The sequence below is a fragment of the Sus scrofa genome, chromosome 13 (genome assembly GCF_000003025.6).
Source record: "Sus scrofa isolate TJ Tabasco breed Duroc chromosome 13, Sscrofa11.1, whole genome shotgun sequence".
NCBI lineage: Eukaryota > Metazoa > Chordata > Mammalia > Artiodactyla > Suidae > Sus > Sus scrofa.
In genome coordinates this window covers 129,803,523-129,818,545 of record NC_010455.5, presented here as the reverse complement: position 1 = coordinate 129,818,545, position 15,023 = coordinate 129,803,523, and the positions used below count along the sequence as shown (strand labels likewise).

General features: G+C 39.0%; 1 protein-coding gene across 1 annotated transcript in view; it reads left to right on the top strand.

Annotated features, from left to right (window-relative positions):
• The window catches only part of FGF12 (fibroblast growth factor 12), a 580,493-nt gene continuing 566,023 nt past the window's right edge, over nucleotides 554-15,023 (top strand). Inside the window, exons 1-2 of the mRNA XM_021070057.1 lie at nucleotides 554-768; nucleotides 950-1,092. Coding sequence (XP_020925716.1) covers nucleotides 1,080-1,092 — 13 coding nt within the window. The 5' untranslated portion in view covers nucleotides 554-768; nucleotides 950-1,079. The remainder of the gene's footprint in view (nucleotides 769-949; nucleotides 1,093-15,023) is intronic.

The following is a 15,023-nucleotide window of genomic DNA, read 5'->3' as shown; positions in this document are numbered from 1 at the left end:
TCCTTGGTGGCTTTGTGGCTTTGTTGTTTTGTTTTCGTTTTTTTTTTTTTTTTTACACGTCCTGGAGCCTGTTCATAGAACAGTTTTCAGGTGGAGGCCAAAGAGATCTTGGGGAGGCAAGAAAACTCACTCTGAATAGCAAAGAAGCGGGAGATTATTAATCTTTGGTAGCTCTGGGACTACTCCCACCCCATACCTGAAAAAACAAAGCGAATACAGGAAAGCAAAGAGAAACATTAAGTCCGTGGGGGAAGTGGGTAGAAGAGGAGGAAGCCAATACCTGAAAAGTTGCTGCAGCAACTGGAAGAGAACCCCAAATTGTGACCATTAAATAGGATTTGTAAATATCCTCCTCTTTCCTCCCTTCTGTTTCTGAGTAAAACCATACCCAGCCCGCAGACCCCAGTTTCCTGTAAGGCTTCCTGTAATCCAGCCTGGAAAATTATATTGGATTGATACACAATCCCAATCCAATCCATTTTCTAGTTTGCAAAGGAAAATCCGGTCCGACGTTTATTTTTAGCAGCGCTCCCTGTGACCGAATGCTACAGCTCTTCAGCGGGGATAACTGAGGATCGTATTGGGGAGAGAAGCAAAGAAGGGCGGGGGAGCGGGAGGCGGTGAAAAAGAGAGGGGGACGCCCTGCGCATGCGTGCCAGCGCCCATGCAAATCTGCTGTACATCCAGAGAGCAAAGTGGGATGATCTGTCACTACACCTGCAGCACCACGTTCGGAGGACAGCTCCTGCTCGCAGCTTCTAGACCCAGGTAAACCCCCCCCAAAACCGAAACAATCCCCTCCCCCCACAACAAACTGAGCGGGCATGGTGCATGCATGTCGATACCAGGTCGCAGCCTATCCCCTGTAGAGGCAATCTGCTGCTGCTGCTGCTAAGTGTCCTTTGGTGGCTGATTGCAGCTTCAAGGTTTAAGAAATCCCATCTTTCAGGAAGCCTGAGGGGAAGAAAGGAAGTACGGGCGAAATCATCAGATTGGCTTCCCAGATTGGGGAATCTGAAGCGGGCCCACATCTTCCGGCCAACTTCCATTGAACTTCCCAGTACTCGAAAGGGACGGAAATGGAGAGCAAAGGTATGTGGCTGTCCCCATCGGGGGACTTCCCGCTGCATGTGCGTGTGGCCAGGGCAGTCCTCAGCGAGGGGACTGCAGTGCTTGGGGAGCGAGCATCATACTAGGTCGATAGGAGGAGATGCTATGTCCGTTGCAGCACCAGGGAAGTGTGGCAGGAAGGCGACTTCTTTTTAACTCCCACAGCTTGGAAGACAGTGTTTAATACTCCATCAGTTGCGTAGTGAAGTGTGATGAGTTTTTTTTTTTTTTCTTCCTTCTTTTTAGGTAGGGGGGTGGGAAGAGTCTTTGTATGGTGGGGGAGGAGAGGCGTGTTGATAAAGCAATTTCTTTTCTGTTAGAATGGATGTGTTCAAGTAAATATATTTCATTGGCTTTAGGATTGCTGACAGGCATGTTTGTATCTGATATCCAATAATGCATTGCTATAGAAAAAATGTTTGGATTTCTCCACCCTCACCCCATGAAGATGATATTCCTGGGTGTATATGACCACATCCTACTGCATTTTGAATATATATCAGCAGAGAAATTGGGTCTCTTTGAAACAGTGTGCGTTAGAACTGACCTCTAAGAAGAACAGTGTATCAGAGTACTGCTTGGCTCCAGGCATGATGCATATACTAGTTCTGGATATGTATATATTAATATTCTCCTCGTAAGCAAATCTGCATAATGTACACACACTAACTGGTAAATGAACTATAAAAATCAACTTTTGATAGCATATTTAACCCATATAAGCAAGATGGCCATTAAAATTATAAGATTGGGTAGCCTTTGGGTTTAACTCCCTCTATGCAGGTCTCTCCCTCCTCCTCCTCCTTAAAACGCCCACCAGCTTATAAGAGTCTTGAGTGATGTGGCCAGATATCCAGTAGGAATATTGGATGTATATAATTCTGGTGAAACCAGAAGAAATGATGTCAACTTTTATGAAACTATATTCATTACCCAGAACTCGAGAAGCTATATTTGAAACATGGTTTTATTTTTAAACCAGGAATGTCAGTCATTGTGGTAATGTGCTCAGGATCAGGGAGTGATGGTGGGTTACCTATTTCTGGGCTGATTAATAAAAATGGAGTGTCAAATGATAGCAGGTACGTGTTCAATACAGTATCCAATTAGAAGAGTTAAAGTATCTGAGCCCAGGTAAGCATTTACAGTATGAAAATAACTGAATCAACATGGATTCAGACAAGCTGGGAAGTTTTGAGATCATTCATTCCTATGATTTGCTGATGGCCATTTCCTTGACTAACAAAGATGTACATATATGAGAGACCCTCATGTCTATAAATATACAGGAAGCATATATTTATTAACTCTATTGTAGAATCCATTTTAAAATGCGAAGCCAAGTCTTAACTTGCAGAGATCTGTAATATTCCAGTTGATTAAGTATTTCTGGAGCCTAAGATTAACCGCAGGAAGAGTATCATTTTACTTAGAAGCAATTTTTTTATTTAGAGGACCCCTGCTATTTGCTTATTAAACTTGGTTATTGGGCAAAGGTTCTTGGTAACATTTTTGCCTCCAATTTATAGACTAATTCCTGGCCCGTCATAAAAAGGGAATGTATCTCTTAACAGTATTTTTAAATTTCTCTTGTTTGCACATAAAATATACTACATGTCACGCAAAGTTCCAGGTGGTTTGTACCTCCTGCCAGTGACAGTAGTATTCTAGTTATTCTGCCAGTCTTGGGATTCTGGAAAGGAGAAAGAACTTCAGAAGTATATCTGAGACCAATCCGGCCAGAAGTTCTACAGCAGTCCAGAGATCAATGATACACGCTTGAATCAAAGCACTGACCCAAAGGCAATGAAGAATTTTGCCCCAAACTGATATTGTGGTCATTTTGCAGAGGTGCCATAATTGCTTCAGGCAACAAACATGACGAAGGTCCTTCTGCATGTTAATTTCTAAGACTTCCTTTACGAAACTGAATTAGTCAGCTAGTGATCATATGGAGAATGGGTAATTATTTACACATTAGTAGCCTCACTTTCTAAGTTGATGTAAATGGCACACTGACAGTAGCTACCATGAAATTTTTATTATAGAAGAAAAAATGTTTATTAAGAGGAACGTGGAGTTCCCTGGTGGCGCATTAGGTTGATGACCTAGTATTGTTGCTGCTGTGGCACAGGTTTAATCCCTGGCCTGTGAACTTTTGTATGTTGTGAGTGCAACTAGAAGAAGAAGCATATATTCATATCCCATTGGAATTGGTGGGTCTTAAATACTTTATGCTGCCATGTACAAACTTCTTCCTTTAAAAGATTCAAATTTAATACTAGGAAGGCATTCTCAAATGTAAGCAGATTTACTTAGTTCTTTCTACTGGCGACTCTCTTAATACTCAAAAAGTATTATTACATGATACAGTTGAGAGTTCAGGAGTTCTTCATCCCAGAAAAAAATGTAATGGCCCAGTTAATCTTGAATCTTGTTGCCAGGATTTGACAACTTTCACATTACCTTGGCATTTGAAAACCTTTCGTAGAGCACTTATCCAGTCTCCAGCAAGTTGAGCATCATTCATTTACAAATAAGATTTTTTTTTTTTTTTGCTTCTTATTGCTTTGCGTCACCTCCTGTCTGTCATCTGGGTAAAGAGGAGAGGAAAATAAATCAATTGACCTGGCAATCAATTTATGATATAATTTCAGTGACCTTATGTACAATGTTAATTAATATTGCCTCAAAGATTTGGGTTGGTGCACAGACCGAACAGCCTTGCAGTGATTCACAGACTTGGTTGCATGTTAGGATGATCTGGCATGCTTTGTAACATCCTCATGCCCGGTTAAACCCCATACCAGTTACAGCAGAATGCTAGGATAGGAGAGAGGCATAGGTGTTTTTTAAAGACACTAGGTATAGCAGTGTTTGGGAACCACTCTTCTAGCCTCTTGATAACTGAAATGTGTTTTGGAGACCATTTTTTTTTTTTAGAATTGTAGAATTCCTATCTTCACTCCAGGCTTATTGAATCAGAATCTGATTTTTAACAAAATCCTCAGGTTATTTGCATGCACTTTAAAGTTTGAGAAGCATTGATTTAGGGAAAGGAAAGAGGTGTTTTTTCCTATCTCTCCCTCTCTCTCTGTCTCCCTCTCTCCCCAGTCATATGTCTTCTCTGTTCTTCCCTCTCCTGCCTATGGCCATACCTTTTCTTGTCTTGCTAGGTTCTCAGGCTGGCATATTGGAAACACCTGTGGAGCTTTTAAAGCATAAGGATGCTTAGGCCACACCTCTAGACATTCGGGTTTAATTGGTGGAAACTGGGCACAGGCATTTTAAAAAAGTGATCCAAATGAATAGTGAAAGTTAAACATTGGTCTAGGACCTTGCTACTCAAGGTTTATCCCATAGACAAGCAGCATTAGTATCACTTGGAAACTTGTTAGAAACGCAGATTCTCTGGTCCTACTCTAGACTTACTGAACCAGATTGGCATTTCAGCAAATCTGCTTGTCATTTGTATGCATATTAAAATTTAAGAAGCACCCGTTTAGACCTTAGAGGACTGGCTTTGTCTACAAATGACACTCCTCTGGGCACCTCAGTATAGAAAATTTGTTATCATCTGATTAATCAGCACAGAAGCTCCTGGATATGTGAGTATATTATAAGTTTTTTAAATTGTTTTTGGAGAGAATGGAAATAAAATGAGAAAAATTTCTTGCTTCATGGTTATAGCAGAAAACAGACTCCCTTTTCAATACCCTCTCTCTTCTTCCTCCAGCCATTTAATTTCAACCTCTTGATGATCTTTAAACACTTATTCTATAGGTTCATTTTAAGCTCCTGAAAATGTCCTGGTATTAACCCATGGTATTGTGATGTTAGACTGCTTAAATTGAGGCATATCTTAGTGTTAATATGGTATTACCCTCATCCCACTGTCATGTACCTTTGTTCAGTTCTTTTGAGATTCATTTGATATGTTTTTTGCCCCTTAAAGTCTTCCCTGACCTTTAATTAATATTTACTGACATAATTTTACATGACCTAAGTCCTTATTTGTCCCTCAATTACTGCATTTCTCACAAATCAGAATTGTAATTTTTGTGTTCTTTATTTAAACAAACTTTTATTGAGCATTTGCTATGTTCCCAATGTGCTTAATTCTGAGAATGCAGAAGAAAACTAAGATACAGTTTCTGCTCTTAAAGATCTCACTCTCAAATCTCCATTAATAGTTTAACTTTCCTGTGGGCATAATATGAACCAGTAACATTCCTGCAGGTACCCAGGTGCCTGCATCAGAACACTTTCATTTATATAGTAGGGACCTAGATTATATATGTTGAATTGTATAGCCTTCATTAGTTTATGATACTATGTTTATTGTAAATTGGGAGAGGTGAGAGAATATTGGCTACCAGAAACATCAGTTAGATTCCAGAGCATAAAAGGTAATAAATAACTGGAACTGCTTTCTTTATAGAGGACTTCACATGTGTTCCCCATGAAAATTCAACTGTGTTCTGAGTTTCACACCAGCATTAGAGTCAGGCCAGGAGCATGAACCAACATATATAAGGGATAGAATAATATTTCTTTGAAGGTAGAATGGTTCATCTTGCAGTCAAGAAAGGAAATATGTACATAGTTTATCAGAGCTAGGAAGTGATATTAAGAAAAAGATACTTCGTAGTTGAAAACCAAACATTTAAACCTTGGAGATCATTGCCAGATAAGTAAAATATAAAGCAATAAGAAACAACGGAATAGGCATTGGGCATAGGAGATCCCTGTTCTTATCCCAGCTCTAATGGTGTAACCTTGGACAAAGCACTTTTCCTGTCTAAATCTTAAAGATTCTTAAATATCAAAGGGAGTTCATTTCATTTAATTCAAAATATTCAAGGAGCTGCCACACGGCTCTAGGCACATTGTTAAATGCAGGGGACGGAAATGTAAACAGCGCATTGTGTTGCCCTCCAGGAGCTTAGAGTCTGGGGCTACCTCAACAGGCTCAAGAGCTATTGACTTCTAACATTATATTTCTTCTCCATTCATCTTTCAGAGTTCTAGTGGGTTACCCAGGAGACTAGAATATAAAGTCTTAGAGTGATTAATGATCTCGACAGAGACACTCAACATTCCACAACACGAATGCCAGTCCTTTGTCCCATTTTTGATGTCCTTATGCAAAGTTGTTGTGTGGGAGAACATATGAACTCTTGCTAAGTATCTACCTTAGAAGCTATTCCAACTGACTAGCTACCTGGCTAGTAACCTAGTGTCTTAGTCAGGTGGTTATTATGAAGCTTGTTAGCATCAGTGATGAGTCTGGAGGTGGCCAGTTGTCTCTGACATTTCCTTATCTCTGACCCTACTAGGTGTCATGTTTTGTGCCTACTGAATGACCAATAATTATGGTATATTGGATTTGTTAATCTTGAGTTTCCTAATATGTCACATATTAACAGTCATAAGTAACACTTACTGGACACTATTTTTTTCTAAAGGGCTTTTAATGTCATCTCTCTTAAAACCTTGTGACTAAACATGTTAACTCGATTTTGTAGCTAACAAAACAGAGGACCAGAAAGACTGACTTACCAGTCCATTTTACCTTTATTTCTCTGTAAAATAAGAATTCTTGTCCTGTCCTAAGGCCCATACATAATATTGTGACGATGAAATTAAACTCATACCAATAAAGCATTTAGAGTTTAGAATTATAGTCTTTCATTATTATTAGCTGTGTTTGTCTTTTCATTAGGAGCTCATCCTAGAGGGGAGAAATGAATCCTTTGCCATTTTTATAGTCTTAGCAGCAAGTGTACTGCATAGACGCTCGACAGACCATCTCCATTGACTTCTGTGAAGGATTTAATTTACCAACAGGGATTTCTTTTTTGTTGACTCTATATTTTTTGTGAGAAGTCCTTAAGTACATGAATTTGTCTCTCTGTTGCTTGGACTTAGTGTCAGGGCAGTTATATAACATTTTGTGGGTTTGGAGATGGAGATATATTGGGTCCAGTATTATACTATGGTTGGGTTTAAAACATAAACTGTGTAAAATCCGGCCACTAACAGAATTTACAGTTAGCACATCTAAATCCCTGGGCACCCCATGGTACATGAGACTTGGGATTTTTAAGGAGCCTTTCAGGTGATTAGGATGTGCACTATCAATTAGGAATCAATAGATAAGGTCCAGGGTGATTAATATGAAACTGTAACATGAACCCATGTCCCATGTCAGAAACACTGCAGGACTCCTGCTGCCTGGACCTTAACTCTTATTATCGCCCTCTTTAGTGTTAAGAGTATACATGTATGAGAGAGAAAATAATTCTGTGCTACAGGCCTGGGTTAGAAAATAGACATGCTAATAGATAGCATGTGTCAGGCTAAGAAGACACATTACTTCCCCCAGTGTCTTCATCCTCATCAGGATTCTTCCATGCAGAGGATGGAGGATTTTGTTCCAGAATCTATGTCTATAGTTCTAGTTTGCTATTCTCTCCAGTTACTTTTTGAAACAGTCTTGGTCTCCTTGTCTTTAGGGATGTGGGACTCCCACCCGGGGAGGCTGTGGTACTTTGCTGCTGTGATGCAGCTGATGGTTAGGTTGGCAGAAGTCCCAAAGGACACCTGTTGCCTCTCCACAGATCTTTCTTTTTTTAAAGCGTGTACTCTGCCTGGCTTTTTACCTAAGACAAATCCCACCACCAGTGATTCACAGGGCACAGATAATTGAAAGTAGGCTTTAGACATTGTAAAAAAATTTTAAAAATTAAAAAAGGAAAAGGAAGTGCTATTCTGTGGTGAGGCTTTTGTTTCTGTAGAGTTTTTGTTTCTATTTGTGGACTGGCCATTAGCCTGAGAAGCAGCCCAAAGAGGCTAAACTGTAGGAAAAAAATCAAGAAGCTTTCAGAGGCCATTCAGAAGATAACTAAGCACATCAAAGATTCCCCAAGCTAGCAAGCAGGAGAAAGCAGCAATGCCAATTTGCCAATCTACCCCAATAATTCCTACAGTTATCATCCATGTGAAATAATTGGGTTTTTCTCAATTCCCAAATACTGATTCCAAACATGTTGAACAAACCTCATCACAAGATAAATTGGAAATTCCTTTTTTAACCTTTGGAAAACCAAAAATCTAGATGTTTCTGACAATTAAGGAAAAACGTTAAGGTGCTTTTGCCCTTAGTCTCATTCTCCTACTAAATTGGGTTTAGATGCTCTACAAATTGGAGAATTTCACCAGATTTATTACACGATCATCCTAATTGTCAAAAATCTAGAAAGTTTGAAATTAGATTATTTAAACATTTTTTTCCCCAAAGGTACGTGTTTCATTTCAAAATATTTTTAACATTTCCAGCTCTACTTAAAATTGAATTTGGTTGACTTTTTTCTTTCTTCTGGGATTTAAAAGAGAAATATTTGCTGTGTGTCAAGAGAAAGGTCATCATGTAGATCATGCTTTATTTGCAAGCCTACACATAATTCAAAATGAGATGATAATGGACTTTGCATCAGCGTTAAAAGCAAACTGGTAGTGCAAATATAGCAAAATCCTCAATAATACTGAGAGGAGGGAGACAACCAAAGCAATTTTAAAACAAGATGATTGTTGATTTATTTTATTTAATAAGCTATAACGTATTGAGTGCTTACAATGTGTTAGATTCTCTAAGGCTGAACTTTTTAAACTGGGCTCTACATACTAGTGGGATAATGAGATTATGTACTAGGGTGATTTGATGAGGCATAGAAAACAAGGTGCATGTTCTGATGAAGTAAAATTAAGATTAGGTGCTAGAAAACCTGGGTTCAGATTCTAGCCCCTCTATTCAGTGGAGAAACTTGGGGAATGTCTTTCTTCTCCTCTCTGGAGCTCAGTGTCCTAAATCTTTTATGTGTACACACATATACTCTATTTGACTATTGATTTCTACTTTCTCATGAAGAAATTGCTTTTTCAGCTTATTTGTATTCTTCCTTTACTTCGTCCTTTTTAGACTTGATGTCTATAGAAAATAAAACAGGGTGGTCATAATTACATTAATTTTTAAAGACCCAGTGTGGATTTGAGCTAGCTTTTTAAAGTTTTATTGAAGTATAGTTGATTTACAAGGTTGTGATCATTCCTGCTGTCCTATTAAGTGATTAAGTTATACATGTACCCACATTCTTCTCTTTCAGATTCTTTTTCCGCATAGATTATCACAAAACATTGGGTGGCGTTTTCTGTGCTATAGAGCAGGTCCCCGTTGGCCAGTCATTCCATGGCTTCTTAAAGCTATGAGTTGTGTGACTGAATTTGTTGGATCTGTAGCTGGGTTGAGCAGTTGAACTGGGTTGATCAATTAATTTGGTTCCCTGTGAGAAAGCACTAAGACTGGGGTGGGGGGAGATACTTGCTGAGAGTTTGTAGATTGCATGATAGTGACCACATATGAACCCAGGTATGTCTGAACCATTGGGTGGTTGCAGTGGCCTTGAGAAAAAAAGCTTGGCTCTTGGGTGTCTAGAGACTTGGATTTCAATCCTGATTCCTACCCCAATTCCTTGTGTGAGTTGAGTTGGTCACTTTGTTTCTCTGCCCTTATTTCTTCATCTGTGAGATAAGGGCTGGGGTCAGAGGGAAGGCTTCTTTTATCTATGGAATTGTGAGAACCAGCATTTGTGAGATGTTTGTGTAAGGACTCCAGTGATTATGTTCTGTTTAAGGATTCGTGGTTGGTGCCTTGGGCTCTCTTATTTCTTTGGTTAACTTGGTGGCATTTTTGCTCATCAGATGATACATTATCTTTTTTGTAATTTTTTTTCACCCACCTCATGTGTCTTTACAAGCAAGATTAGTTTATTTAGACATCAATTATATGCAAAGTTGATTTAGTGGATTTTGTTTCCTCCCTCTCTCCCAACCCTAACCAGCATTCTCCCCCACCCTAAAAAAAAAGGAAGACAGAGGTATTGCCAAGGAGTCCAAGGCCTGAGCGTTTTACTGACATTATAGAAAGGACATTTGATTTTCTTTTAGTTCATAGTCATTAGTAACATATTACTAAAAAAATAATTGCGCTCAGTTCATCATTGTTTTCAAACAGTTAAAAAACCTTTTCTCTCTTCTGATGTTTGATTGGCTACCCATCATTTTTGATACAAGAAGCTGTTTTTACTTCCAGATAAAAGTTATCCAGAGTCTAATGGTTTCATGATTAATAAGCTGAATTTCTTGGTTGTGCAGAGAATACAGTTTAGTGATGGGATAGACTATTTTCCAGCCATTAATATGTCATGAACATGAGTTATAATCAGAAATACTTGTGATATAATCACGATAATTATAAAAAAATAGAGATTTAGTTATCTGCAGTGATTACAATAGTGTAAAATGTGTGTGTCCATGGACAAAGACTAGCTCGTAATATGTGAAAGTGGCAGATTTGGGTAATGATGATTGTATGGGGAGGATTTTTTCCCTTTTCACATCTTTCACTGATAATTTTATTATATTTTTTCCATGAAGCACTAGTATTCTAGGAGTTGGGCTCAGTTATAAACTTTATAAATGAATCTACCTAAACTGAACTAAAGCAAAGATCTTCCTGCTTGATGGTTTCATGCTTTATTCCTGTGAGACACTGAAAAGACATTTGAAGTGATAACTGAGCCTTTTGAAATTATGCTTATATAGCTTGTACTGTGTAGTGGGCACTGTGCTTTACCTGTAGTGACTCGCATAGTCCCAACAGCCCAATGAGGGCGGCATCGCTGCTATCCCCGTTTTAGGGAGTAGAAAATCCTGGCATAGGGATGTTAAGTGACTTGACCAGGTCACATAGCTTATACGTTGCAGACAGGCTTCAGCGTCCACGAGCTTAACCATGGCTGAACCTCTAAGGCACACCTTGCTCTGGTCTGGTAAGTCAATGAACAGAGCTTCCTTTGTTACTGAAAACTAGTCTAGCTGTATACAAAGGCATAAAAATGTACAGTTTATCAGCCTTCAGGATGCTGACCTCTGCAGGCTCTGGCTCTCCCAAGCCGTGGATCAGTAAGAGCCAGACTTGGGGACGCATGAAGAATTGCTGCCTGCTACCAGGTGGCCATGAAAATCACCTGCTGCTCTTGTGCTCCTGAGGTGGTTTCCCAGTCCAGGGGCTCACGTCAGCATGGGGTCTCACCTTCCCTCTCTCTCCTCATCTTGAACAGCTGTCCTGCTTATCTGGGAAGTTCAGTGATATGGTAGAAAGATTATAAGGCTCGAATGAGGGACACAGCTACCAACTTGTTCGTCACCGTCATTTGGGCAAGATTTATCTCTGTGTCTTTGCCTCCTCATTTGTACAATGGCTCTTTCAAGATGACCAGGACAAGTAACATATATCACGAATTATAATATAGCCAATAAATGTACATTAACATTCTATAAAATATATACAACACTGTATCTAGGAGTTCCCGTTGTGGCTCAGTGGTTAACGAATTCGATTAGGAACCATGAGGTTGTGGGTTCGATCCCTGGCCTTGCTCAGTGGGTTAAGGATCTGACACTGCTGTGAGCTGTGGTATAGGTTGCAGATGCAGCTTGGATCCTGCGTTGCTGTGGCTCTGGTGTAGGCCGGCAGCTACAGCTCTGATTTGACCCCTAGCCTGGGAACCTCCATATGCAGTGGGAGTGGCCCTAGAAGAGGCAAAAAGACAAAACAAAACAAAACAGTATATCTAATAAATATGTATATGTATTTTTTATATTTCTATAATGAACCAAGTATAAAATCAGTACTTCATGTTAACAGCTGCTGCTCTTGTGATTATTCTCCAGCCCTCGGGCTTGCTGCTTCCTCTTTTCCTGTGTGGGGCTAGATTCTTGCCTCAAACTCCTCACTATCTCATTAGCCCTTGGCATGGAGCTGGAGGCAGCTTTCGGTGTTCTCCACGCCGCAGCACAGGAACATTCCTGACACAGGACCGGACTCCTGCCTGCTATTGGCCACCACGGCCTTTCTTCCTCTCCCTACCCATTCTTCCTTTCCCCACTGTGGCCCCTCCTCCCTACCTTGACACCAGCTATGCTTGGTCGAGAACTGGTCCCATCCTGCATCCTTTTCTTTAGACTGCTGACCCTTGCTGCTCCATTCGTTTTTCCTTCATTCTGTCGAGTTCTAGTTCACTCATTTTTTGCCCCTGGTTAGAACCACCAGAGTGCCATGCAACTGTGCTATGTGGTTTAAAACAGTAGTTTTTAAGACCTACTGGTTTAAGTCATGCTATAAAGAGTAGTGACAGAAATAAGAGAAATCCACTAATTTTTCTGGTCAGAGTTTTACTTATTTGCTCCCATTCTGTGGCCTAAAATGAAGTTGCATTTCCTCAGAAGAGAGAACTTGCCTGTTGTGATAGCAATGTTGACCTGTCGGTTAGGTCCAGGGAACATCCCATTATTCAGGGCAGATTAGTGAGAACAATTTTCTGCCCAGTTGTACCTAGTCAGGGGTTTTCAGCCATAAGAATTTATTATAGTAACTTGTAGTCTTGTTGAAAGCTTGGATTTCTGGGTCTCCCTCTAATAGTTTCTGATTCAGTGGGTCTGATGCTGCTAGTCAAGGGATCACTTTGCGAACCCCTGGTGTAAACAACCCTAGTCTCAGATTCTCTTGTACTTTGGTGTCATATCTAGAAATAAGTGTGCATTTTATTGATCATTGGGGAATATTATAATAATATTCCTGGGGTAGCATTCACATGAGGGAACTCTTTAGCTTAAAAGAGTAAACAAGATCACAACTAGAAAATCACCTCAGTATCACTCTACTACACACTGGTTAATACCAAGATCCAAGATCATATGAGTAATGTATGCAAATAACACATGTTTAGATTTATCCATTTATCTGTATGCAAATAACACATGTTTAGATTTATCCATTTATCTGTATGCAAATAACACATGTTTAGATTTATCCATTTATCTGAATGCAAATAACACATGTTTAGATTTACCCATTTATCTGTATGCAAATAACACATGTTTAGATTTATCCATTTATCTGTATGCAAATAACACATGTTTAGATTTATCCACTTATCTGTATGCAAATAACACATGTTTAGATTTATCCACTTATCTGTATGCAAATAACACGTTTAGATTTATCCATTTATCTGTATACAAATATCATACAGATTTATCCATTTATCTGTACCATGCACATTGCTGGGCATCAGGAGTAGAAATGAAAAAAAAAAGAAAGCCACAGTTTCTGACCTCGTGAAGACCTCACAGACTAGTTTTTGAAGATAGATACAAACAGAAGCCTAGGAAGAGCTGACAGATGGCAGTGCATGTGAAAATTTAGATGAAATTTTAAATATACTTTTAATATCATATCTTCTGTGTGGATTGCTCTGGCTAGGTGTTATAGACCAAGAACCAACGAATAAGATAAGATTTATACCTTCTGTTACACTAGATATAGAAATATAATCTGTGGGAATACAGAGAAGGGAATTGGCATTGGAGGTTGGTTTTGCAGAAAGGATGGAACTGAATCGTTGGAAATATATTTCAGGCTGATGAACTAGTATAAGCAAAGGTATAGATGGCGTCATTAATATACCTGTAGCAACTAGGACAAGATTAAGTGATTGGTTAATTCATTCATCTAGCAAATATTCGATAAGCCAGGCACTGCTGCTTCTTTTCTGCTACTTCCTAGTGGAAGATATTGGGCAAGATTCCTATTCTCCCTAACTCTAGAAATTCTCATTTATATGCCAGAGCAAATAACAGCATTTATTCAAGGAGTTGTTTTGAGGATTAAGTGAGATAATGTATGAAAGTATTTATCACACTGTCCAGGATATAGTAAGCACTCAACAAAATGTTAAATAACTCCAGACTGCCTTATAATCTCTGGTACAAAATCAGAGTGCTAGATATAGTAGCAATAAGAAAAATCCCTGCCCCCATGAAGCAGGTCAAGTTGGGGATAGGATACAGTGAATGATGAAATGGAAGATTAGAAGAAAATTGTCGAGGCCTGTTACAAATTATGTGAGTAATGATAACTTACATTTCAAAAATATTAATTAATGTCGATTGTCTTTTTTAAAAAAATTAGATTCCAGGGCTTTTACTGTACAATTCTATTTGCAAAGCTTCAATTATTCTCTAGCTTTTCAAGAAAATACCCAGTGCACAGAGCAAGGTATACTTATAAGCACACTGCCGTGGTCAGAAGAAATGCTGTGATCCAGTATTTCTCTCCATGACTTTTGCCAACCTCTGCTGCTGACATGCTTCCCTTGCTTAATGGAACAGTGAGTTTCATTTCTATACACTTTTGGCTCTCAATCCCTTGAAATTTTTGCATTGAAGCTTATATTGGTATTTTAGGGGAAAGGTCCAAAAAATCTTTTTGAAACATGTCAAGCTCAAAAATTGCGCCCTGATGATCTAGAAATTATTATCAACTCAGAAGTGTAAGGACAGGACAAACACTGTACAAGTACTAATATGCAGGCATTTTGCAACTACGCTATATAAAGGTCTTCAAACTCTCCTTAAGTATGTGAAAACTCAGAAAGCAATATGTTTGTCTTCAACTGTACCATCACTCTTACAGTGGTATGTTTTGATATTTTGGCTTTCTTTAGAGAAGGTAGAAACATTAGAAAGAGCCATTTCTGAACCCAATTCTGGTTTTGATTCTTTTCTGCTACTTCCTAGTGGAAGATATTGGGCAAAGTTCCTGGTCTCCCTAACTCTAGATATTCTCATTTATATGGTGGAGACAATAATAGCATTTATTCAAGGAGTTGTTTTGAGGATTAAGTGAGATAATGTATGAAAGTGTTTATCACACTGCCCGGGATATAGTAAGCACACAACTAAATGTTAATAACTCCGGACTGCCTCATAATCTCTGGTACAAAGTCATA